The 27,023-nt window shown below is 48.4% G+C and overlaps 1 protein-coding gene across 4 annotated transcripts in view; it reads right to left on the minus strand.

The window, feature by feature from the left end:
• Positions 1-27,023, minus strand: part of ST3GAL2 (ST3 beta-galactoside alpha-2,3-sialyltransferase 2) — a 45,891-nt gene that overhangs the window by 9,253 nt on the left and 9,615 nt on the right. The window contains exons 1-3 of one of the 4 annotated variants that reach the window (XM_040982392.1): positions 8,825-8,925; positions 3,397-4,725; positions 1,823-2,016 (exon numbers count right to left, since the gene is read on the minus strand). In XM_040982392.1, the coding sequence (XP_040838326.1) occupies positions 1,823-2,016; positions 3,397-3,735 (533 nt within the window). In that variant the 5' untranslated portion in view covers positions 3,736-4,725; positions 8,825-8,925. Of the gene's footprint in view, positions 1-1,822; positions 2,017-3,396; positions 4,726-5,613; positions 6,109-8,555; positions 8,575-8,824; positions 8,926-27,023 lie in introns of those variants that run through there. The other 3 variants (XM_040982394.1, XM_040982393.1, XM_040982391.1) reach the window with 3 other exon arrangements.

Raw genomic sequence — 27,023 nt, forward strand, 5'->3', positions numbered from 1 at the left:
TTCAGATTGGCACAGCTCCAGCTGTTGTGGCCACTTGGGGAATGAATCAATGGACAGAAGATCTTCCTCTCTCACTTCCTCTCTGTATATCTTACCTTCCAATAAAAAATAAAATAAATCTAAAATAAGCTATGCCTACAGGCAGAATCATCTCCACTAGCTGCTTACACAGACCTACAGACAGCCAATCTTCACTTGGATCACTGAACCTTTTTCATCAATAGCTTGGGGGTCCACTTCAAAATACCCCATCTTGTGTCCTGGCCCCTGAGAGGGCGTGTTGGTGACCTTCTTCCTGTAGGCAGCCTGACTGGGGACCATTCAGGTGGTCCTAAGCACTCTAGCCTTTTTTCTCACCTGCAGCTTGCCACCTGTGACTGAAGCCCCTAATGACAGCTCCTGCTTGGTGCAAGTGGCCTGGGAGGCAGACACTTCAGGAATATAAGGATGTCTTTCCTGGATTTCCTATCACCCCATAGCTGCACTGGAGTGGTGGATGCCCTGTTCACCAAAATCTCAGCCACCATCTGGGTGAAGAAGGGCCCGTGCCCAGCTTACCGACCATGTGGGGTACCAGCAGTGAAAGGCTGGGGATAACCTCAGGTGGTTCTGAGGTCCTGGATGGGCTTCAACATCCTCCTCTCTCCCTGACCTGCCACTAACTCCCAACATGCAAGGATGTTGAAAGCCTCCGAGACATATTGCTGTGGTGATGTTGCTATGGAGACAGCATCAGTGTCTAAAACAAAGGCCTTCCTTCTGCCTTTTGGGAAACCTGGTCTTTCTACAATGTTCATCCTAACAAAGACTTAAGCAATGAATGGGTGGTTTCCAGGGTATCTGTTCTTAAGTCTATTCCTCCACCAAGGACTGGGCTAGAATAAAATCTACTTGAGTATTTCCTGTCCTCAGCCAAGGAGCCAAGAAGTCAGAAAACAAGGTCAGGAACAGTGCGGCAACAGTGGGTAAAGATGCTGCCTATGGCAGTTTGTATTCCAGCTGCTCCACCTCCAATTCAGCACCTTGCTAACGAGTCTGGGAAAGCGGCAAAGGATAGCCCAAGTGCTTGGGTTCCTGCAGCCAAGCTTAGACCCTGGGAAATTCTAAGCTCCCGGCCCTGGCCTGGCTAGGCCATTGTGGCCATTTAGGGAGTAAATCAGCAGATGGAAGAACTTTCTGTCTCTGTCTCTCTGTAACTCTGCCTTTCACATAAATCAATCGATCTTAAAAAAAAAAAAAATGCCTCTGCCTCCCATGCCTCCCTTGGCACTGTGTTTGGGTGACAAGTCATGCCCAGGCCTGCATTGCTCCTCTGACTCTTCTTTTCCTCGAGGCAAGGCACAGATGTCTTTAGAATGAACGAGCCCCCACATAACCTAAGCCTTATGATACAAGAGGTAGCAGACATCATCCAGAGCAAGTCCTAGTCAGCTCCTTTCTCTGCACAGAATGTCTTGTCTTCTGTGAACCTGCCAGAATCAACTATGCTGTTAGGCAAGATGCTAGTTTAGTTTGAGGCCTTCACTTGTGCACCAACATCTGGGGGGACCAGGTGGAAAAGAAGGGAGTTTTTGCCCAACACTGGCCAGATGTCTAGTTTCAATTATTTTCCAAGGAATTCAGAGCCATGGAAACTGAGTGTGAGCCTTAAGCAGAGTTTAGATTTGGAATTCTACATCTCCACCCCAAACAGACAAGAGAGAAGAGAGCAGTCTGTCTCTGCAGCTCTAGGTGTCAGGGTCCCACCGAACCCCCGATAGCTGGCAACTCAAGCCCTGCCAGGAGAGGCCACAAATGCCAGCTGAGTTTCACAGGGGCTCACCTCATGATGAAGTTGTGTCCGTCCACATCCTGCCCATAGCCGGAGCCCCGCAGGTTGCCCGAGTTCCCCACCACGGCACAGCGCCGGCACTGATGGGGGTCTCGGAAACGGTATGGGTTCTCGCCCGGCACTATCTGGAACAATTTCTCCAGCACCTCGTTGGTGTTATGTGACTTGAATTGGGGCTGCAACATCTGTGGAGGGGAGAGAGAGGAGGGTAGGTGTCTGGCTGCCCTCCCTTCCCCACCCTGCTTTAACTTCCAGTGTTTGGGCAGAGATTCTTGCTGGATAGCAAGAACCCTGTCCACTCGTTTCCAGGTTCCCTGCTAACCCCAGAGCTGCTCTGATGCCCTGGATGGCTCAGGGGCAAGGTGCTATATGGAACACAGTCTCAGGGATATGCAGGCTTGCACCACAGATCAGAGTGACTTCTTGCAGAAACTCTTCCCAACTAGGGAAAAAGCACCTTAGTTGAAGAACGTGCTCCTTGCTTAAATGGCGAGCAGATTCGTTTCCCAAGGCCAGGAGGCCTGTCCAGAGTCCTGCTCTGGCCCCACACTGCCAACACTGAGACTATGAACTTGGGCAAACCCCATGTATTCTCTGAACTTTGTGATTATAACAAAAGACAGAACTCTTAGAGGGCTCCAGGCTGCCTTGTAAATGACCAATGAGGCTTCTGGTGGTCCTGGCTCTGCAGACCCTGCTCTTTGGCGACACTGGAAAGTTCTCTGGAGTGACTCTGATAACTCATCACATGAGCTCACTCTCACAGCTACCTGAGTGTGAGAAAAAGGGGAAGTCAGGCTGTGCTCCATTTGCCAGCTGGGGAGACCAGGGACCATGAGTTGCCTCCCAAGGGCTCGGTAGGAATGCAGGGAGCTTGGGTTAAGCCCTGGCACAGCTCCACCCTTGACACAGGTGGCAACCAGATGGCCCTGCAGAGCCTGGGGAATGACGACTCCCGAGATGACAGGACCAGGTGGAAGGAACGGAAAGAAGCAGAAAGGACTCAGAAGGATGGGGAACCACAGCCAGCTAGGCCCCTGGCCCTTCTCTTACCCCTGGGGTGCTTTACACCAGGAACCGCCTTACCCAAGTCCAGCAACTGTAAAGGATCAAGGGAGTGGCCTTAGTAGTGTTTATAAGTACATGGAGCCAACATTTACAAATTAGGATAGTTACAATAATGACAACAAAAATATGCATTTCTGGGTTCGCTCAGAAGAGTTGGCAGTATGAACTGCATCCCTGTACTACAGCTGGTGTGGCTGCCTTTCCTACTGCCATGGCCCTCATTAGCACCTGCTCTTCTCTCCTATGCTACCTGACTGAGTCTACTCAAGGTTTGACAGGCACTTGAAAATATCAGCTCTCTTCCCTTCTAGACTAACACTCACTCAGCCCTTCCACAATTTGTGACCCTGGTACACGGCTCTGACCAAATGGGTCTTCTGCATTGTCAAGTCCTGGGGCAGTGCAGAGGAGTTGTAAGAAGAGATAGCTGAAAACCAAGAGGAGGCTCTGAGAATGACTCTGACACAGAGGGGCAGAGGAGGAACAACAGCTCTCACCATCCACCACCTTTGGACATCTGGGGGCAGATCCATATTCTCTCGGGTCCAGACAGGGGAAATGTTGCTGTCGAAGTGGCTGTCAAACCAGTCGGAGGTGCCAGCATCACCCATGCAGCGTCGGCAGGCACAGCTCTTGCCCGTGAGCCCCTCTTTGCTGAGGCGCTGTAGGCCAGCATAGCCGGGCACCAGCTTCACCCGGTGAGTCCCTCCCATGGCCCCTGAATCCAGGTAGGGCAGGGTGGCCATGCTGTGGTGAGAATAGGTGAAGAGCAGGGACATGATAAAAACCAGCAGGAAGGCCATGGAGAGGAACCACACCCGCAGGGAGCACTTCATGGTGCCAGCGGGCGAGCAGTTGTCACCGTGGCCACTCCTTTCCCGGCCTTCTGAGGGGCTGGCCACGGCACAGCCTCCTTGTTCTGGCAGCACGTGCAATGGGCATAGGGACACGAGCCTTGGTAGGAGTCCCTTGCCAGACTCTCTCCACTGAAAGGGGGGTATGGTGGGCAGGAGGCGCTCCTCTATCCCTGAGCCACTTGGGCACCTGCTCAGTGCTTCATTAGGTCTCTCAGTCACTAGCTGGGCCACAGAGGCTCTGGCTCTCCTTCTGCCCTGGCCAGGGCAAGGTCAGTCCAACCCAGCCCTCTAGTTCCTTGGGATTGCTGGATGCCAGCTCTAGGCGTCCCTCTCTTTGGCAGCTTGAAATGGCCCAGTCTGGAGCAGCTGGAGTCCTTGTGGCTCATGAGCAGATGCCGAGGTGACCCCTCGTCCCCTGCTGCGGGGAAGTCCGTCAGTTGCAGTCACAACAGGGAGCTCTTGAGCTTCAAGGTGCTTGGATTCCATGCGAAGCGAGAGTCTGCCCTGGACAGCCCTCCTGGTTCAACCCCTCTCCTAGGCAAGAAGATCCAGATAGCAGTCCTTAGTGAAGAAAACCAGCAAGCTCTGTGTGCAGCAGAACGTCCTGCTTCAAAGACCAAGATGCTCTTTGTCTTGGGTTCTTGTTTGCTTCCCATCTGAGGGGCTGGTCCCTCCTCCTGGTGGTCACAAAGCTCCCACTCGCTGCTGTGAGGTCCTCTAGAGCAGAGAACAGCTGCTGCTCAGTGGGGTGCCACATCCAATCCAGGCCACATCAGCCAAGCATGTTCCGAGCTCCCTGCCAGGGCGCAGGCCTCCTTCCTGGGGATGTTGGCCCAGGCTCTGGGGCGGCTGCTCTGCCCATCCCTGCTCCCCTGAGGCCAGCCTGTCCTGCCGTTAGCTCACACTAAGCAGAAATCCCTTGGCAGGTTCCCTCTCACTTGTCAGGCGCCAGGCTGCCGCAGCATGACCCTGAAATTGCAAAGAGAAAGAATGTGCAGATAAATCACACACACAGACACACACACACACACACACAGACACACACACACACACACACACAGGCACTCCCCTAGCTCCACCCCCAGTCCCGCAGGGGACAAAGCTAGCAGTGGAGGAGACGCCCACTTAACTAAAGGGTAGACAAAAGAAAAGGCTTTCCTCCCTGTAACTACCCACAGATAGTATCACTCTTGTAACTCCCTGCCTCACAGGACTCACTCATTACCTAGAAGGTAAACAAGGGGTGTGATAAAGTGATTTCCCCAGAGCCTGGTGTCAAGTCTCTGGAAGGACCAGATTTAGAAAGTTCTAGTCTAGCTATCTGTAAATTTGAGGTGAATCTTTAAGGGTATACATGGCTGGCAGACAGGGAGATGTCAGAGCCTGTGGGAAGCCCTCCCTCTACGAAGGGAAGGCTGGGAGCTGACCCTGGACCTGCCCCTTTTCTGAGTGCAGATCACAGATGAGGCGATTCTGGGTCAGTGCAGTGAACCATTAACAATCCTTCCAGCTCTGGTGCAGCAGAGAGAACCAGACTACTCAGGGACCAGGTTGCTGGGGTGGAAACCACCACCAACCCGCCCTCTGTCTATGTTATGGAGGAAACAAAGTGCAGGCAGTCTGGCCACGCTGACAGCCTGGGGCCCCATGCTGCCCTGGCAGACAAGAACAGGAAGAGGATCCCATTAGGAGGGCAGTTTGGGGAGTCTACCCTAACGAAAGGAGCTTGGATTCATGCCAGCCGCAAGGGAGCCGGAGCAACAGTCAGAAAGCCAGCAGAGTCTCTGAATCTTGTCTCCATCCCCGGGAATCACTTAAACTACATCTTCTCCATATGCAGCCAACTCTGCTCCTTACCTGGCCGGAGTCTGGGTCTCCCTGTCCAACCCCTCCCTATGGAAGGCTCGAGCCAGCCCTTCGGAGACCTCTGGCTGCTGCCACCAGCTGCAGACAAGGTCTCTGAGGCTCTATGTTTGAGAAACCCAGCCGCCCTCTCCAGTGGCAACAGCTCAGATTTCTGGGGCCAGGCCAAAACCACAAAGCCAACAAGGAATGAAACTTGCATGTCGCAATAGTGCGGACATCTCTGTGGGTGGGTAAACGATGCACACTAAACGTGGAACTTGACTCAGGTTATAAGTTTGTGAGTGGAGAGGAAATCTGGCTCAGATCTATCTGGCCTGCAAAACTTGAAATTGACCAACCCATCAAAAGAACTCCGTTAGCTCCTTGAACTGCCCAGAATTAAGGGATGAGATGGAAGGAAAGACAGAAACTGCCTTACCATGGTCCAGAGTACACCACGGGGGCAGGTGCTGTGGCATACAAAGTAAAATCACTGCCTGCAGTGCTGGCATCCCATGTGAGTGCCATTTGAGACCTGGCTGCTTCACTTCTGATCCAGCTCCCTGCTAATGTATTCAAGGAAAGCAGCCAAAGATGGCACTTGCCCCCATATGGGAGACCTGACTTTAGCTTGGCCCAGCCTGAGTCATTGCAGCATTTTGGGGAATGAACCAGTAGTTGAAACCAGATACTCTCTCTGTGACTCTGCCTTAAAAAGGGGGGTGGGAGGCAGCACAGTAGCCTAGCGGTTAACATCTTCACCTTGTATACACCTGGATCCCATAAGGGTGTCATTTCATGTTCCGACAGCCCCACTCCCCACCCAGCTCCCTGCTTGTGGTCTGGGAGGGCAGTCGAGGACAGCTCAAAGCCTTGGAACCGTACAGCCACATCAGGGATGTAGGGGAGACTCCAGACTCCTAGCTTCAGATCAGTGCAGCTCTGGCCATTGCGGCCCCTTGGGGGGGTCAATCAACAGATGGAGGGTCTTCCTCTCTGTCTCTTTTCTTTGTATATCTGGCTTTCCTATAAGAATAAATAAGAAAAAAAAAAAGACACCTCACTCAGGTGCCCAGGTGTCCCACAGAGGCCTCAGCAGCACCAGTGTCCTTCTGTACCCATTTAACAGACTCAGGGCATGACCTCTGGCTGATCAGTCTCAAAACAGCAAGCCAGCTAACTGTCTCTTCCAATTCTTGCTTTGCTCATTTCCATGTCCAATATCTAAGGAGAATAACTGGGTTTTTGCAGAGCCCTGCTCCCAGTTTTCCATGACCTGAGGAAAACTGGCCCTAGGAGGCAGTGAGCTTGCAAGCTGAGCAGGAGCTGCAAGTGAGGTGCCTCACCTGGGAAGACCTGTTCCCTGGGTGAACAGCCCCCTGAGTGGGGGCTGGGAAAGGCTCCCTGGAAAACTTTCTTGCAGGAAACATCTGTTGCAGAACTCACTAGCTCCGTGGGAATTTAAGTCAACACAGGGGCATCTGAGGCAACCAGCCTCCCTTGCCGGGGAGAGGAAAATTCTTAGCTTCGACAACATGCTTAGCAAGAGTAGGGAAAACCCCAAATCCCTGTTTTGAGAACCTCATGTCCAGGTTGTGACTAGGAGCTTAACCTGATCAACTTTGTATTGAGCCAAATGAAGATCCAGAAACTAAGACAGCAGAGGTCCCCAGACATAACATCAAAACCTCAGAGGTGACCCTTACATGGCTCATCTGACCTGTGAATGCACCCCATGACCCTCCACGACGACTCAGGCCTCTCTGGACATGCTCTCTCTCTCTGTAACATTCCAATTTTAGTATATGTGCTGCCGAAGCGAGCACAACGCTCTCTCTCTCTCACACAGCTGCTCTCTCTGATAGTTCATGATAAGCCCACACACATCCCAGTATTAAAAAGTTGAGTAGTGGTTAAAACACTGTATCATATCTTCAAATGCTTGGTTCCTGTTTCAGTTCCTTTATTTATGATCCGAATTCTTGCTCAAGTGCTTGAGACTGCCACCACTGTGGGAGAAACAGCCTGACCCACCTCCAGCATCTGGGTAGAGATGGGAGACCTCTGTCTGTCTCTCAGCCTTTCCTTCAAATAAATATACTTGTTTAAAGTTTAAAAAAGATAAAGCTGAAATTCAACAGTATTGAATATAGTGTTCAATCCTCATCCTAGAAATTCCTACCCCATTGGGACAATCCGTATGTGTGTGTGTGAAGGTTTAAATCAAATATAAGAAAATTTCAAGGCACAGCCTGATGAACTTTCACGTGTGCATAAAGCAGTGTGACTAACCAGTCAAAAAACACGGACTACTTCCATCATCCCAGGAAGTTCTCTTCCTATCTGTCAGAGACCCACCGCTCCACCACTTTTCTTTTTCCTTTTTATCTTTTATTTTTTTAAATGATTTATTTATTTTTATTGCAAAGTCAGATATACAGAGAGGAGGAGAGACAGAGAGAAAGATCTCTCATCCGATGACTCACTCCCCAATTGATCTGGTACTGTGCCGATCTGAAGCCAGGAGCCAGGAACTTCTTCCGGGTCTCCCATGCAGGTGCAGGGTCCCAAACCTTTGGGCCATCCTCAATTGCTTTCCCAGGCCGCAAGCAGGGAGCTGGATGGGAAGTGGGGCCACTGGGATTAGTACCGGCGACCATATGGGATCCTGGCGCGTGCAAGGTGAGGACTTTAGCCACTAGGCCACGGCACCAGGCCCTATCTTTTATTTTCATATTGTTTACATAGTTGGGAGAGGTCCTTGTGGGCCTCTGATTAGGGTGGGGAAGGTCAATATGGGAAGGGAGATGGGTAAGATAAATGTTTCGGTTCTTTCTTTCTTCCTCCTGTGTCCACAGGAGTGTCTGCCACTTTTCTGGCTTGTGTCACCAGAGGTGGAATGCCACGATGTGTGAGCTTCAAGGAGGGTAACTCACACCAGGCCTTGTACGTACCCGCTCCTTTGGCTCAGCCTAGTGCTGTGGAGACGTGTGCCTTGTCTTGTGAATCCTTGCTAGGATATTTGAATTGTTGCCAGTTCTTAGTCATTATCAGTCAAATTGCCACAAATTTCATGTACAAAGTCTTTTTTGTGAACTTAGACTCTCATTTCTCTTGAATAAATGACTAGGAGTGAGACTGCTGGGCTCCAGGGTAGACAGATGCATGCTTATCTTGACTAGAAAGTATCAAATACTTTTCCCAAGTGGATGCAGTATTTTACCTTTCCAGTGATGCAAAGGAGCCCTATTTGCTACATGCCTTTCATCTTTTCAGGCACTCAGAGAGCTAACTGTGTTGTAGCGCACTCTACGTCTGCCATCAGGTACATATGAACACATACATGTAGCAGGAGTCGGGAAGAGAATGAAATAGTGGAAAACTCTATACAACCCAAAGGTACGTCAGAATGAAGTGGATGAAGTATGACACATTTGTGTCCCACAGAAAGAAAAAGGAATGCACTGCAGTTTTAGACACTGGCAGGGATGAATATGACCAAAACAACTATTAGACTGAGCAAGAAGAGCACATATTTTTTAAAAAGACTTGTTTATTTTTATTGCAAAGTCAGATATATACAGAGAGAGGAGAGACAGAGAGAAGTATCTTCCGTCTGATGATTCAATTCCCAAGTGACCACAACGGCTGGTGCTGTGCCGATCCGAAGCCAGGATCCAGGAACCTCTTCCGGGTCTCCCACACGGGTGCAGGGTCCCAAAGCTTTGGGCCGTCCTCCACTGCTTTCCCAGGCCAAAAGCAAGGGGGAGCTGGATGGGAAGTAGAGCTGCCGGGATTAGAACCAGCGCCCATATGGGATCCACGCGTTCAAGGCAAGGACTTTAGCCGCCAGGCCATGCAGCCGGGCCCAACTGTTTGTTTTATTTTAAGATTTATTTATTTTCGGCCCGGCAGCTCCACTTCCCATCCAGCTCCTTGCTTGTGGCCTGGGAAAGCAATTGAGGATGGCCCAAAGGTTTGGGACCCTGCACCTGCATGGGAGACCCGGAAGAAGTTCCTGGATGCTGGCTTCAGATCGGCACAGCATCGGCCGTTGCGCTCACTTGGGGAGTAAATCATCGGATGGAAGATCTTCCTCTCTGTCTCTCCTCCTCTCTGTATATCTGACTTTCCAATAAATAAATAAATCTTTAAAAAAAAAAAAAGCAAAAAAAAAAAAAACCAAACAGTAGTGCCTACTGGTGCACTTAAGGGCCAGGTCTGCTACAGGGTGGGATGGGCTGGGCCACGACACCTGTACGATTGCATAGGCCATAGGACTGGGGACAGAACTGACCAGACAATGAAAATCACCACTGTGTGTGTGTAGTCCGATGGTGGGGAGGAACTGGATTCTATTGGCTGACACATGCAAGAGTCAGATGTGGGGTCACCCTAGCTGTGATATCTTGGGGGACTCCCAAACTAGACCACTGGACTCAAAACTCTAGCCACAGGGAGTATTATAGGAATTGTGTTCTGACTTTGGAATGTGTGTGTCAGGACTGGGCCTCTTTGATTGCTGATGTCTACGCAGCAGACAACATGCTCAGGTGCATCTGGGGGACAAGATGACCAGCTCGTTTGGGCCTGCAGGGGACATCAAATGCCATGAGAGAAGATGGAGAGTAGAATGGGCCGGATAACTCTCCTGGAGGAGCTTTGGCAGGAAATGTCTGTGTGAGTGGATGCAGTTGGGTGAATTCCATCCAATGAACCTTGGAACGACTTTTTTCAACCCTGGAGCAGCAAAACCAACAGCATCTCAGAATTATCAAGCTACTTAAGCAATACCTTTGGAACATTCTTCTCCACATCAGGGAATTTAAGATGACATCAAGTGGACATGCTCCATCGCCGAATACTAATGTAATTTGGCAGCTGAGAGCAGTCCCCTCCTCTCTCCTCACCCCCCTCACCCGTGCTCCCAGAAACAGAAGAAAAGGGAAGAAAAAGAAAACTGGAAGCATTTTTTCCACCCACCTTCCCCCACACCTCGACCCTCCTCACCCTATTCAATGGACCTCATAGGCATGCATCTTGTTATTTATGTAAACACCACTCCAAAAAATTGCGAACCTGAATTTTAGGAAATTCTAAATTTTTCTAAAGATTAAAACAAGTCTTATTAAAGGACTAGTCTGGCTACTGTATATGACCAAAGAGGATCTATGACTATAGCTCAGGGGCTGGCGCTGATGAAAGTGTCAGGAAAATAACTAGGGGATTTACTTGATGGGAGTGGATGCAAGAAGTAGGGTGAGAGAGAGACAGGAAGAGAGGGATTAGGGAGACACAGGCTGCAGCCTGAGCAAGCTGAGGGACAGGGTGCATCCAGAAAAGACCAGCAATGAATGAGTTTGGGTGGAAAAAAACAAGAATTCTGTGTGTGACAGAGTAAACTGAAGATGCCTTTTTGACAGAAGTGGGCCACATCTGTCTGGGACATGAGTGGAGTGAGATCAGAGCTTGAGGGACACAGCTGAGAGTTCCCAGGGCACAGTGCATTAATAAAACTATAGGGCCAGGAGAAATAAGCAACGGAGGGCTTGCCACAGACAAGAGAGGGTGTTCCTGGACAGAACCTGGGGCATTTTGATATCTAAAAGAGAAGATAGCCGAGAAAAAATCAGGGGAGAAACAGGAAGGGAGATGGGGAAACTAAGGGAAGGGCTCTTGGATGAAGGAAGAATGAGCTCTCAAATGTTGCTGGGAAAGTGAGATGAGGACTGAGAATTGACCGCTGGAGGGGGGTCAATGCTACCCTTTCCAATGACTGTTGCAGGGGGACGGAGGAGTCTAAGGGCCGACAAGGACGTGTGAAGAGGCCAGACAGCATTAGACTCAGGGAAATGCAAAACAAAACCACCATCAGACAGCACATCCCACTCACGAGGATGGCGTAATCAAAGCACAGCTAATAATACGCACTAACAAAGATGTGAAGAAACTCTAGTCCTCAGACATGGCTGGTTGCTAGTGGAAATGTGCAATGGCACAGTTGCTTTGGCAAGTAGGCTGCAGTTCCTCAAAAGGTCAAACACAGAATTATCACTGGACTCAGGAAACTTCACTTCTAGACAAACACCCAAGAAAAATGAATACCTATGTCTACCTAAAAGCCCATATATAAGTGAGTTACAGCAGTATTATTCTTAATAGCTCCAATATAGAAACAACTCAAGGTTGCATCAACTGACAGATGAATAACATGATATGTCAAAGCAACAATATATTATCTAGGAATAAAAAGGTAATAGAGGGGCCCGGTGAGGTAGCCCAGAGGCTAAGGTCCTTGCCTTGCACACACCAGGATCCCATATGGGCAGCAATTCATGTCCAGGAGGCCCCACTTCCCATCCAGCGTCCTGTTTGTGGCCTGGGAAAGCAGTTAAGGATGGCCCAAAGCTTTGGGACCCTGCCCCCATGTGGGAGACCTGGAAGGGGCTCCTGGTTCCTGGCTTTGGATCAGCTCAACTCTGGCCTTTGTGGCTGCTTGGGGAATGAATCAGCAGATGGAAGATCTTCCTGTCTGTCTCTCCTCCTTTCTGTATATCTGACTTTCCAATAAAAATAAATAAATCTTAAAAAAACCACAAAAACCCAAAGGTATGGAGTTCCTACACATACAACATCATGGACGAACCTTGAAATCACTAAGAAGCCAGCCACAAAAGGTCTTGTACTGGATATTTATAGTAAATGTCCAGAATAGGCAACTCCATTGAGACACAGATTATTCACACTCAGAGGGAAAAGGTTGGGAAGACTAGCAAGAGACTGCTATTGGGCTGCAGTTTCCTCTTAGTGTGATAAAATATTTGAAAACTGTGGTGATGGTTACACACCATGTAAGTAGATTAAAAATCAAAGACTTAAGCATTTCAAGTGTGCAAACTCTACGATATGTGAATGATAATCTTAACAAATTTGCTACGTCAAAAGGGGAGGGAAAAAAAGAAAGCGTGGATAAAGACTATGTTTTCCTTCCTTGCCCTGCTGTCCATCAGTCAGGGGGGTATATCTGGGCACCTTTCACCCTTAAAAGGAACCAATGGGGGTTCAGATGAAGTCCTTACAATGGATTGGGAAGCTGGGACTATTTTTGGAGGCTGTGGTATAGAGCCATGCTTTGTCAGATCCCAAGATACCAGCCATCGAATTAACCTAATGAAGTACAGAATGGCTCGGCCTCAGACCAGCACTGCTACACACAAGCCTCTTGGCAGGCTGAGAAACATCAAAAACGACGTTGAGGATGGCAGAATGGGACCACTTGCCTGGGAGAGGAGCTCAAGATAGGTGGAGTACACTGGGGCACACAATGCTGAGGGGGATCTTGCAGCCCTGTTCCAAACCACATGCTGTACACCAATTCCTTCTGAATCTGAGCTTTTTTCAGGACAGCCCCTGACAACTCAAGGGTCGAGGAACTGATCGGTCAATGCCAGCCAAGCCAGGTCTGATGACTCCAGGCCCAGTACTTCCTCTACTGCAGCCCACCGTATTCTAAACAAGCTTTTTCCACTGAGTGGGGTATCATTCTAGAAAGAATCCCTGCTCCCCTGACTCCTGGCAGTGCACTCTCCATCTCTTGGATGAGGCAACCACAACCCTGGCACAGCTGCCCTGGGGGATCGGTAATTATGAGAGAGAGATGCAAAGCTCATTCCTTACAGCACTCAACACCCTGCCAGGCGTGTTCCTTGATGTGTCTCAGACTAGCTTCTTCTCTTCCCGTAGGCTTGGTTAACTGGAGATACAGTATTACAACACCCTACATTGCAACATTTCCAGCAGCCGCCTGAGGCACCCGCCTCTTAGGGCCATCATAGTGACTCTGGTGCCCATACTCCGCAGCAGAACCCCAGCCTCCTGCAGGGAACCTAGCCTGATGCAACATTCATTCCGAAATCTCAGTTCTGGTACTTGCGATGCTGCCCAAAACAAGCAAGCAGAACACCAGAAGGTGGGAGCCTACACTCTTCTTGAAATCTAAGACTGGAACTCTGGCTAACTTTCAGCTGTGTCCTATAGAGAAAAAGCATTCCAAGATCGTCGCTGCACTCCAACAAACTGCCTGGAAGGGGAGCAACCCTTGGGCTCTGAGGCATGTGAAGGGCTGGGAAGGGGGACAGAATGAGGATCCAGTGTCCTTTTAGATCAACAACCTACTCTGCTCCAGGCCTGCTTTTTCCAGAAAGTGCTCCCATGTGGTGTGTATGTAGTCCAGTAATTTACAACACGTATTTACATTAAGGCAGGAAATAAAGCCTAGAAAAACAAGGTTTATCTGCATAGGTTGGCAGACAGCCCAGATAGAGTTCAGGAGAGGGGGAAGTTAGGGGCAGGAAGAGACTCTGGTCTGCCTAACATAACACCTGTGGGGTGGACCCCACTTGGCTCCAGGGTCCAAGGAAGTCTTGTTTCCTGTAAGCCACTTCTATCCAGGCACCAGATCACTCTTTGCTTTTTGTATCTAATCTGATGGTCTGTTGTTTTAAAGACATGATTATTAAACAAATATTAAATAACTAACTAAATGGATTATTACACTTATTTAGACTTACTATCTTGCCTTATATTCATTGTTCCTATTCCACTTTTTTCCTTCAGTTTCTTTTAATGGTTTTTGATGGGCTCATACATCATTCCTCCATCACCCCTTCTGCCTCTCCCCTGGTTTGGAGAGTATATTTTTCCTCCTTCAATGATTATCTTAACTGGCTAGCATAAGTAATTTATACAGATAAGGTCGATGGTTTTTCATAGCACCATTCTCTTGAACAAAGCAGGGACTTGTGAACAAATCCCAACTTGAGTATTTTATTCTTCCATGATTATACGGTTAATAATTCTAGCTTTCTTCTTTTTTTTTTTTTTAGAAGTAAAAGTGCAATTACATACTGGTTTTTGTTTGTGTGGTTTGCCACTGTGGCACCCACTCTTCCTTCTTTTTTCTGCCATCATCTTGTTCAGGCAAGCAAGGACCCAGTCCCAAGGAGATGACAGCCCAGCCTAGCAAGCCTGTCTTTTTTTTTCAAAGATTATTTTATCTTTATTAGAAAGACAGATTTACAGAGAGAAGGAGACAGAAAAGATCTTTTATCCACTGGTCCACTCCCCAAATGGCCACAACAGCAGGAGCTGAGCTTATCAGAAGTGAGGATTAGCCAATTGAGCAACTGTGCTGGGCCTTGCTTCAAGATTTAAAAAAAGTATTTATTGAGACCTGGTAATCTAGTAGCTAATGTTCCCACCTTACACGTACCAGGATCCTAAGTGGGTGCCAGTCTGTGTCCCAGCTTCTCTACTTCCCACATACCTCCCTGCCTATGGCCTGGGAAAGCAACCAAGGACGGCCCAAGGCCTTGTGACCAGCCCCACACCATTTGGGAGACAGAAGAAGCTCCTGGCTCCGGATCAGTTCAGTTCTGGACAATGTGGCTACTTGGAGAATGAACCAGAAGACATAAATCTTTTTCTCTGTATCTCCTTCCTGTTTATCTGCCTTTCCAATAAGTCTTCTTAGAAAAATATTCATGGTATTTAATCTATTTGCCTTTGCCTCTTCTTAAAAATATTACTTATGTACTTGAAAGATAACAGTCAGAGAAGGGCACACATAGTCATCTTCCATATACTGGTTTGCTCCCCCAAAAGAGCCAATAGTCAGAGGTAGGCCAGGTTGAAGCCAGAAGCCAGGAACTCAGTCCTGCTCTCCTACACTATTCTTTTCAGGCATCTAATGCTGACGAAACGTTTTTGTCAGCCCAACAGCCTTTGAAATTTTTTTTCCCATGGATAGTTTTTAACATTCTCTTTATTCTTGCCTGAAGTTTCACTATATTATAACTAGTTTACTCTGTTTGATATTTAAACCTTTTCCTCAAGTGTGGAATTCTCAGCCTGTATGTTTTTCTTTTTTAAGATATATTTTATTTTTAATTTTTAAAAAACATCTATTTACTTTTATTGGAAAAGCAGATCAAATCTATGGATAGAAGGATAGAAAGATCCTCTATCTGCTGGTTCACTCCCCAAATGGCCACAATGGCTCCAAAGTCTTCCACGTGGTCTCCATGGTTTCAGGGTCCCAAGGCTTTGAGCCATTCTCTACTGCTTTCCTAGACCCTAAGCAGGGAGCTGGATTGGAAGTGGAGCAACCAAGCTATAAAACAGTGCCCACATGGGATCCCAGCACATGCAAGGAGAGGATTTAGCCCTTAGATTATCATGCTGGGCCCAATTTATTTTATTTTTATTGGTAATTAAGATTTAGAGAGAGAAGGAGAGACAGAGAGAAAGATCCTCCGATTGCTGATTCACTCCCATGTGGCTGTAATGGTCAAAGCTGAGCCAATCCAAAGCTAGGAACCTGGAGCTTCTTCCAGATCTCCCATGTGGGTGCAGGGTCCCAAGGCTTTGAGTAATCCTCTACTGCTTTCCCAGGCCACAAGCAGGGAGCTGGATGGAAAGTGGAGCTGCTGGGTTTAGAACCCGTGCCCATATGGCATCCTGGCGCGTTCAAGGCAAGGACTTTAGCTACTAGGTTGCTGTGCCGGGCCCTCTTCTAGAACTTGTAATAGATATTTTCATATCCACGTTCTTTCCATAATCTTTCTTGAATATGACACAGAGTTTCCCTTTCTTGTTTGTATTTTTCTGTTTCTAAAACCTACTTACTTTCTGTTACTTTCATTTCTTCTGAGATAAATTTTTTATTTTTTGTGACTTTATCTTCTCACTGGTTTTCCTCATCTGTTACAGAACCCAGGCCCATCACAACTTATGTATTCTATTTTCCTTCTCCATTGAGCAGTTTACACATTGCCTCCCCGGGTCCCCCAGTCTAAATTTATTTATTTTTATTAGCAAGACAGATTTACAGAGAGAAGGAGAGACAGAAATACAGGGAGCTGGATGGAGAAGTAGAGTAGCTGGGACACAAAATGACACCCAACGCATGCAAGGTGAAGATTTAGCCACTAGGCTATTGCACCAGACGGCCCCCAGTCTAGAATCAACTTTCTTGGCAGCAACTCAGCTTGGGTTGAAGCTGTAAGCATCATTAAAATAAGCCACAGCACCAGGAAATGGTCTGGAGCAACTTTCTTCAGCCTATTTTCAGGCCGTGGGTTCAAGCCACATGCCAGCTCTCTTTCCAGGCCTTATACAGAGCACCTGAGAGTGCTGTTACCCCAAACTTCTACTTTTGGACAGAGCATAGCAGGCCAGTAGCTTTTACCTTACTTTCTTCCTTTTGTTCCCATCCTATTTCTCACCCACAGGGATGTTTATCATTGAGGGGTGGGGAGAGAAGTGTCTTGCTATTTTTAGGACTTTCTCTTTTCATGTGTTACTGCTGAGTGTTTAAGAGTATCAATTTACAGTGCCACTAGGTTAAACTATTCCTACTGGGCACTGGGGATGCCTGCCAATACCCGTCTCTTGGGAGGGGATATCAAACCATCTCTGATGAGATTTGTAGAACACCAGCCAGCAGACCAAAGGGAGCTGACTGAGATATCTTAGGGCAAGTGGAGCAAAAGCCCCAGTGACTAAATCCTTGCCTAGCATCCACTGGGATCCCATACAAGCACTGATTCGTGTCCTGGCTGCACCACTTCCCATCCAACTCCCTAGTTAAGGCCTATGAAAGTGGTAGAGGATGCTCCGAGGCCTTGGGACCCTGCACACAGGTAGGAGACCTGGAAGAAGCTCCTGGCTCAGATTGGCTCAGCTCTGGCCACTTAGGCCACTTGAGCAATGAGGCAGCAAATGGAAGATCTTTCTGTTTCTCCTCTTTGTATATCTGCCTTTTCAATAAAATAAAATATAATATATATATATATATATATATATAAAAGCCCAAGTGAAAACCCTTTTCCCTTCTAGTCCACACCATGGCAGGGGGCAGAGGTGGGGATGTGCAGTTCCACCAACAGGATCTTTCAGATGTGGTTTGAGCAGGCCTACACCGACAAAGGCAACGCCAACCACCAGCCCTCTTCCGCAGCACTTGACCTCTGAACCTTTCACAGGGCTAGTCAGAAATGCATTACTGCCAGATGGACACCTTTAAGGAAAGGTCCACCTGATTCTCCAGTTCTCCTCTGACAAGCAACCTAAGGTTTCAACGTACATCAACAGAGAGGTGGATTTAAGAGCCAAATTCCATTCCAGGCTGTTAGCAAGCAGCAAAATGCTTCTAATTCCTAGGTCAAGATTCTTCGCCTATCAAAAAAAAGAAGATACCCTGGGGCAGACACAGCAGGTTAAGCTGCCCCCTGTAATGCTGGCATCCCATATGGGTGCCAGTTGGTAACCTGGCTGCTCCACCTCTGATCCAGTTCCCTGCTAATATGTCTAGGAAGGATGGCTCAGGTACTTGAGCTTCTACAATCCATGTATGAGACACAGATGGAGTTCCTGGCTCCTGACTTCAGCCTGGTCCAGACCTCTCTGTTGTAACCATTTGGAAATTACACCAGCAAATGGAAAATTATTCTTTCTCACACTGCCTCAACTAAAAAAAATATATATTTTTTTTTGAGGGGAAAAGAAGTGTATCTTTATTCATGGGGTCAAGGTGAGATTTCATAACCATGAGAGCATTTCAGAGAACCATAAACCAGGACCTCCTCTCCAAGGCTCATCTCTCATCATATGCCACCCTCTTGGGATTGTGAAGTAATTTGGAGCACAAGTTAAATGTGGCCCACATATATTAAGATCCTACACTGCTCATCTGTACCTGTCTCCCTCACTTAGAAAACAAATTCTGAGGGCACAAAAACCACATTTTAATTCCTGTTTCTTTTTTTTTTTTTAATGTATTGCTCTGTTTTTTTTTTTTTTTATTGGAAAGGCGGATATACAGAGAGGAGAGACAGAGAGGAACATCTTCCATCCAATGATTCACTCCCCAAGTGAGCGCAATGGGTCGATACTATGCCAATCCGAAGCCAGGAGCCTCTTCAGGGTCTCCCACGCGGGTGCAGGGTCCCAAAGCTTTGGGTCGTCCTCGACTGCTTTCCCAGGCCACAGGCAGGGAGCTGGAAGGGAAGCGGGGCTGCCGGGATTAGAACCGGCGCCCATATGGGATCCTGGGCGTGCAAGGCGAGGACCTTTAACCACTTGCGCCACCGCGCCGGGCCCATAATTCCTGTTTCTTAATAATAGGCATCAATACCCACCTGCCCAACTGAGCATCTTCTCCATATGTAACCTCAGAAGAAGTCACGGTTATGAAGAAATGTTTTCAAACTTTTTTTTTTTTTATCAATTCTGTAAGCGTGCAGAGGGACTGCTAATAACATCCTGCCCACCCCCTGGTGCTGACATTCTGCAAGGAAGTACTTTCTGCAGCTTCTCCCAGACCAGCACAAACTTGAGGCTCAGGGTAAGCCAGATCATAGCAGATCTGAGGCAACAGGAAAGATATGTGTGTGTGTGTGTGTGTGTGTGTGTGTGTGTGTGTGTGTGTGTGTGTGTGTGTAAGCACCCAAGCAGATGCCTGGTCGGCAGGCATGGGTAAGTGCCCCACTTTCAAGTTTCTGTCAGCAGACACAGTTCACATGGAACTTCCTGTTGCTCCTCTAAGAGCTGCAGGCTCCTGGCTGCAGTTGGCCCTAGCAGGGGCTTTCCAGCTTATTTAAGTGTGTCCACTTCAGTTCTAAGCCTGTACAAATGAACAAAGTGTCTAGAAAAAACCTGGATTTGCCAGCTGGCTTTGCCACTTTAAAACTACTATTTGACCATTTGATCTTTCTGCAGTGTCCCAGAGTCCAACTTGAAGGCACTGTGAAAGGATTGGAAGCCAAAAGCTCCTAGCTCAGTGGCTTCTGTCCTAGATTGATCAGGTTGAAGGTCACAGCCCTGCCCTGGATGTGCATCCTTCCCTTCGTCCAGCCTCTCCTTGGCCTGCCCCTACCTTGCTCTCTAGCTTCCCTTCCTGGGATAACTACAGGCACTGCTACCCCCAGTGGCAGGTCCCACATCCCAAGAAGGCCAAGGCCTCACAGCCAGCTCAGCCTTGGCGAGCCTTTGCCCCCAGGCTGAGCAGAGAAGAGTGCTGGGCCCATCTTGTTACAGAGCACACAGATCACAGGCCTGTCATCTCTTCCCTAGCCTCTACTTCATCAGACCACCAAGAAGAGAGGGAGGCCTGACAGGAGCAGGTCCCATGCCATAGCTGCCCGCCTGTGGTTCTGTAGCTCAGCCGCAGATTCTAGAGATTGCAAGGGGAAGAAGGATCTTTTATGTAAGGCTGCAAGCCTCAGGCTTGAAGACAGGCTGAAGACAACTGGGGGGCCCTGAAAGTCAAGAGGTAGGGAGAGATTTCTAAGTTGCTTTGAGGACTTGTGGAGCAAGCAGGGAGGGAGCCATGTAAACAAAGGGGAAACCAGGGGAAGCCAGAGAGGAGTCTGGCAACCTGGAGGTTTGGATCTTCATCTCCCAACTCCACCTTCTTATGGGCCTCCAAGGTCAACTGAGCTTGACTGCACCCCCTCCCAGGGCACTTACAGTCAGCTCTAATTTCCATTAAAGACAGGGTTCAAAGCACCAGGTGGTTTGGCTTATGATTCATCTCTGCTTATAATTCTGATCTCAGTCACACCACGGATGTTTACCGAAGGGCCACGGAGAAGCTATCAGGATCCTCCTTTCCTCCTGTGCTTGTCTAAGTATGTTTTGAATTGCAAGAGAAAAGCAGAAGACGTGTTCATTCAACAAGTACCTATGGCTCTGCACCAGGGAGTGGCAGCCAGCAGGGGCAGAGCCCTAGCCTGTCCTCCATCCTCACCAGAGGCTGCATTACCAGCCCTGCTGCAAAGCCCCTCCTTCTATGGCGTGGAGGGCCCTCCCTGCCAGCTTCCTGCCTGGTGCAGGAGCAGAGGGAGGGGTTTTTGCTTGGAACTTCCCTACAGCCCCACCAGCCTGTCCGCCACTCAGGGTTCTTGACACTAACAGCTTTCCCCCAGGATGGCTGCCCTCCCGAGGGGGCATCAAAAGGCAGCTGAACACTAAGACCAGTACCCAAGTCCTAACACCCCAGGTCTAGACACTTACTTCATTTGAGAAGCTTACAGGATTAAAGAGGGAAGGAAAGGGGAGGGGGCAAGAGTGAAGAGGGGCAGGGGAAACGAAAGAGAATGAGGGAGAGATCTCCCATCTATTAGTTCAATCCCCAAATGGCCTCCTCAACAGTAAAGGCTGGGCTAGACTGAAACCAGGGGCTTTACCCAGATCTCCTACATGGTACAGGGGCCCAAGTACTTGGGCCAGTTTCCTCTGATTTCTCAGGCACATAAGCAGGGAGCTCGATCAGAAGAGGAACAGTCAGGACTTTAACTGGGGTTCATATAGGGCACCAATATTGTACGCAGTGGCTTATCCTGCTACACCAACACTGGACCCAAGTCCCAATTTTGTAATGAGGCAGAGCTGGTTATCTGTTCCCATGGTTTACCTAGAGCAATAAATGCAATAAATGCTAGTGAAATATTGATGCTAAGTTGGTTTAGGGCAGCAGGCTGCAACTATAGACTCAACCTTCCTCTTTGAATCCATCCTGCCCCCCACCTTCCCTGAGGTGGCAGGTTTCTAGATTTCTTGTGGCATCCTCTGAACCCTCTACTTTGGGTGCTGGTGGGCAGCACTCAGCCATCCACAGTTGAGCAGAGTTCCGGCCCCACCCAGAAACCAGCCGGGTGTTGCAGATCAGAGACAGCTCTGAGGTCATGTTCTTATCTACTTCCTTCAGCAGCACCACAGGACTTCAAAGTCAGTTTTTTTTTGTTGTTGTTCTTTCAAACCTAGAACAATCTTTCCCCCCAAACACACCCAAAAAACCTCCATCAGCAGGCCAACTTCTTATCAGTTTCTATTCTGGGGCCCAGTGGGAGGAAAGCATTGGGTGGGGAGACTTCTATAGTTCCTGCCAAGATGACACTGTGGAGAATCACCAGCCCTTAGTGTGGCAGCCTGGGGGCTGTGCTGGGCCCAAGTGCCAGTCAAGGAAAGGGTCCTATTACAAGGCTTGCTTAGGAATCTGACTGCACTCCTAGGTCTATTTATGTAGGTATCAATCCCTTGCGGAATCTAGAGAAGGAGACATCCCCTTTCTCCTTCCCTCCCACAGCAAATGAGTCCAGGGTGAGAGGAGGCTGGGGCAGCAATGAGTGAGGAAGACAGAGAGCTAGGCCAATGTCAGCGCCCAGAGCCTGGCAACAGGGCATACAAGGGAATGCTGACCCTACAGGCACCTATCTCCAAGGAGTGGTAGGGCAGGGCAGGGTCTGAAAGTCCTGGAAAGAAAGAAATAATCTGTGCTTTATGAGCCGGCTGTTTTTACTCTTCATATACCTGGCTTGTCCCTTTATATTGAGTAAGGTCGGCCTGTAGCAGTATGCTGATGGAAACTTGGAAGTTGTCAGAGGCCATGCTCATGCTGAAAGACTACCAGGGATGCCCCCGTCCCACTCTCCCAGGTGTCAAGGTGGAGACGAATGGAATAAAAAGATGGAGGAGGAGAACAGAGCCAGGCCCTACTCAGCCGCTGTGCCTTCTGGGCATGTACTTTCTCACAGAGTTAGGAAGCATGGTCAGGATACCACTGTGGCTAGCCTGGTGCTATCTGGTAACTTCCAGCACCAACCTCGCAGGTGGCTTTAGGAAGCAGCACTGCCCGAATCCCCCCAGCACCCACTTGCTCTCATTTTTCGCTAGGCTCTGGCTGAGCAATTGTCCTCTTCACTGAGGAGCAGGCAACACGCTGTGACCCACTCAGGCTGGGCCCTGGTTGCTAGGTAATCACTTTAGCACCTCTGGCAAGTGGCAAAATCAACTGCTAGGAGGAGGCCAAAGAGGACCTTCCACTTGCACTGCTCCAACCATCACTCTAGAATGAGGAAAGGGAAGCTGGGGCAAGTCAGGGGTGCTCCCCAGTGCCCCTTTTTGTCCTCAATGTGTGATCTTTCTCACATTAGAAGCTCTGTGCTCAGATGATCCGTCACAACATATGCTACTGATGACACTCTTCAGGGGGGAGGAAGGGTGGAATCAAGGGGAGGGACCCAAGGCCCTAGGTCCATTACAATGGCTTCCAGGGAGTGGGTTTTACTGTCAGACTTTATCATATTATCTTGGGGTTAGGCAAGTTCTGCCAAGATAGATGGTGCTGGCATGTCTGGAACTGTGCAGGGGCGACCTGGGGCTGGGAGGAGGTGAGACCTGGAGCCTCTTTTCAAAGTCTTTTGCCTTCCCTAGGGAGGCTGGGGCAACCTTAACTCAACACGTATCTGTAAGTTGACCTTTAACAAGGAACTATAGATGAATGCCAGAAGACTTCGATTGCAGACTGACTCTGACAGTTGCCAAGAGTGTGTCTTTGGGCAAACCGTATTTCTCAGGTCCTATCTTCAAGAAATAGGCATGATAACACGTGTCCTACAAGACTCACACAGTCTCTGCAAAGACTGAATACACAGCAGCCAGGCTGTGAAGTGCTACATGCCAAGGGATTATCAATAAGATGGCCTCACAGAAACGAAGGAGGCAGGGATAAAAAGAGACACTACGGCTTAGCCTAAGGAAGAAGGGAGCACAGCCTAAGACTGAGAGACCATTTAAAACCTGCTCCAAGGAACCAGCATCCCATTTACAGCCAGGTTCTAAGCCTGATTGTTCCACTTCTGATCTAACTATTTGCTAATGTGTCTGAGAAAGCAGTGGAAGATGGTCAAAGTAACTCGACTTCCTGGCTCCTGGTTTTGTCCTGATCTAGCCCTGACCATTGTGGTCATTTTGAGAGTGAACCAACAGTGCCTTTCCCTGTCTCTGTGCCTTTCAAATACACAAAATAAACCTTAAAAAGAAAAATGTCGAACCCAGAGCAGTAGCCTAGCAGCTAAAAGTCCTCACCTTGCATGCTCTGGGATCCCTTATGGGTGCCTGTTCTAATCCTGGCAGCCCAGCTTCCCATCCAGCTCCCTGCTAGTAGCCTGGGAAAGCAATAGAGGGTAACCCAAAAACCTTGGGCCTCTACAACTTCATGGGAGACCCAGAAGAGGCTCCGGGCTCCTGGCTTCAGATCAGCTCAGCTCCAGCCCTTGTGGGCACTTGGGGAGTGAATTAACGGATGTTAGATCTTCCTCTGTATATCTGACTTTCCAATAAAAATTAAATAAATTTAAAAAAAGAAGAAAAGAAAAAGGTCTAGTCTCATGCAGAAACAGGCAGACCAGGGGCCTCTAGGTGCTGGACAGGAAAGGTAGGACAGGACACAGTGGTCAGTATGGACTGACAGAGTTCAAAAGAAACTGGCTGTCAGCAAACATCTGAGGGGCAGGAGGAAAGCTGCGTGACAGAGATGGTCAGAGGAGGTCCACCTCTCACAACCTGAGTGCAGGGTTCTCCCCTCTCCTGTTGAGAGCTGCCCCTAAGCTCCCAAACCTGCAGCACGTTGTTAGCCTCTAACACCATACTCTCCAACAGTCCGAGACCTTTCTGGAAGTTCCCCCTTTCTAGACCAACAGCCCAGGAGAGTGACTCATTTGAGACAAGAAGCCTAGACACGGCTAAACTTGAGATTTCTTGCTAAGTCAGAGGCTCAACACACAGAACACACCACTATCCCATTACTATAACACCCCACTCTTGGTTTTGCCAAGTGGGTCAAATATCATACCTTCACAATGGGAGATAACGGGCAACTAAGACCAAAAGAGAACAATTTTTTCCCCCTCTTTCTGTCCCTGAACTTGGTGCCACTGCCCTGGGCGTTCTCTTCCGAAGGAAAAGACAAGGGACCACAACTATTCCCAGCTGGTAATCTGCCCCCCCACCCCCAATCCAGAACGCACAGCAGCCACTTGGAACAAATGCATCTCCTCCCAGAGCACTGGTTCAAGTATCAGTATCATTTCCAATCTAGCTTCCAGGTAACATTCTGTGAGGCAGTCAGTGAGGGCTCAAGTACTTAGGTTCTCCCACCCATATGGGAGACCCGCTGGGAGTTCCCAGCTCCTGGTATTTTAGAAGTCAACCAGTACATAGGAGATCTCTGTTTCTGTCTCTCAAGTAGATGAAAAATAAATAAAAAGGAACAAATCTAAAAGCCAAGATGACAGGAGACAGAGTGTGGGATGGAGATGGTCCCAAGGAAGAATGCAGACAGCCAATGTCTCCTTTATTTATTAGTACCAGGGGAGTGTCTTACCCACCTCCCAATACCAGTCTTCACTCAGACTGCCCTGGACCATAGAAGAAACATTGCTCAGGTCAGCTCTTGAACCAACAGTCCAAGCAATGAACAATTCCTTGAGGATAAACAGCAAGAACAAAGAAGGGCTTCTATCTGAGAAATTAGCAAGAGCCTCCAGCCAAGGGGGGCCATGGGTTCCTGTCTCAGTCTACATCCTGGTATGTGGATCTCATGGACATGCTTCTCAACCTCTATGTCTTGATCTATAAATTCAATGACTCAATGATTCAAAATTCTAGTTTACATCCTAGCATTCAGGGCTGTGGGTTTTTTGTTTGTTTGTTTGTTTTTAAGGTTGATTGACTTACTGCTTACTTGAAAGAGATCAAAGAGGAGAGAAAAACAAAGAAATATCTTCCACCCAACAGTTCACACCCCACATGGCCACATCAGATAGGTCTGAGCCAGATCAAAGCCAAGAGCCATGAACTCCACCATGGCCTTTCACATGGGTAGCAGGGACTCAAGGTCTTGGGCCATCAGCTGCTGTTTTCCCAGGAACATTAACAGGGAACTGCATGGCAGTAGAACATCCAGAACAGTCAGCACTTTGATATGGGATGTTGACACTGCAGATGGCATCTTAACCCTCTGTGCCATAATGCTGGCCACCTAGCATTCAGTTTTTCAAAAGGGAAATTTATCCATGGTGTTTGCTTTAGTGTTTTTGACATACAAATAAGGCTGTAGAGCTACCATAAAGTCTCCACAGGTCCAAATATATGCTTGGTACTAACACAATACTTTAGAGTGGATGACAATCCAGCCCTCTTTGGATAACCATTTCTCTCCTAAATTGCTGTCTGTATTTCTTGTAACCTGGGCCGAACCAATCAGGATCAAATGTACCCAGTGATAGAGTTAGGGTTGGGCATGGATGCCAATTCACAAAGACTTCAGTGCTTTTTTGTGCTTGGGAACCCTGGGAAGAAAAGCTATAGGGACAGTGGTTTACACTATGGGTAGGTGGCTCCTAACACACAGGAAAAAAGAGTGGTACCATCTCCCCTGAATGCCAGCCATGCCTAACGTTCATGAGTCAACAGACTCCCTCCGATCCTAGAGTACCTTTCGTTCTCTTGTTGACCTTTATCACTGAAAAACTCCCAGTGACACAACCTTGCATGCATGCATAACCATTTCCCATTTCATTTAAAAGAATTTTCAAAACCCCTTTACCATATCACTTGCCATCTCACATAAAAGAGCTACTTGGAACCATTTAAAAATCCCCATTCCAGACAAATTAACCCACCTCAGAGGCCCACCAAGAACAGAAGTGACCTGGGTACTGGACATGCTGGGATTCCTGGCAGTGGCTCAGCTCTGGCCAGAGCCCAAGGACTTGTCTAGCCAGGGGCATAGACCAGACATTCAGACAGTAAGGGTGGCCTGCAGAACACTGCCCACTGCCAGAATTCCCCAGTCTCAGAGAAAATTTGGCAGGAGAGCGACCTGTGGCTTTTGTTGTTGAGCCATGGCCTGAGCCGGGACCTTGGCTATGGAGCGTGAATCCCTACTCCGTGCAAGCCTGGCCCCTACCAGGAACCATTTGGTTATCTTCCCATGAATATTATGGAGACAGGTTTCCAAAAACAATTTCTCAACCTGCAGACTCATCTCTGGCTTTTCAAGGGACACTAGACACCTTGTGGGACACCAGGCCCATTGGCCCCACTAACTCCTGGAGAGTCTCCCTTACGTGAGGTACCTCATAGGAACCCCAAAAGCACCACAGACTCAACAATGCCCCCAAGACAATTGCAGCTATAGCTTATGTCCCACAAACCCAGTCCCCTTCCTGTACTTCCCTTTCCTGTGAAAGGGACCGCCATCCATCAAAGTCTGAAATCTGAAGTCATCCTTGATTTTCCTTTGCAAACGGTACAGCCATCTATTAGCACACAAACTGGCTTTTAAGTTACATCTCTGTCAAATCCTTGTATTTCTCTTCATGTCTACAGCCATCAGTTCTATCCAAGGAACTGTCATCTCCTATCGTAGACTCCTAACTACTAATGCCCCAAGTCTATCAAGTAAACCTCTTCAATTACTTCTTCCCAGGAAAGCCCAAATGATCTTCATAAACATGAATTCCATCATATTCTGCTTTCCAACTTCCCAAGCAAAACAGCCAGCCTTCCCCTGCTAG

This window comes from Ochotona curzoniae, unplaced genomic scaffold, assembly GCF_017591425.1.
Source record: "Ochotona curzoniae isolate NIBS_2020 unplaced genomic scaffold, NIBS_Ocur_1.0 contig_3622, whole genome shotgun sequence".
Taxonomy (NCBI): domain Eukaryota; kingdom Metazoa; phylum Chordata; class Mammalia; order Lagomorpha; family Ochotonidae; genus Ochotona; species Ochotona curzoniae.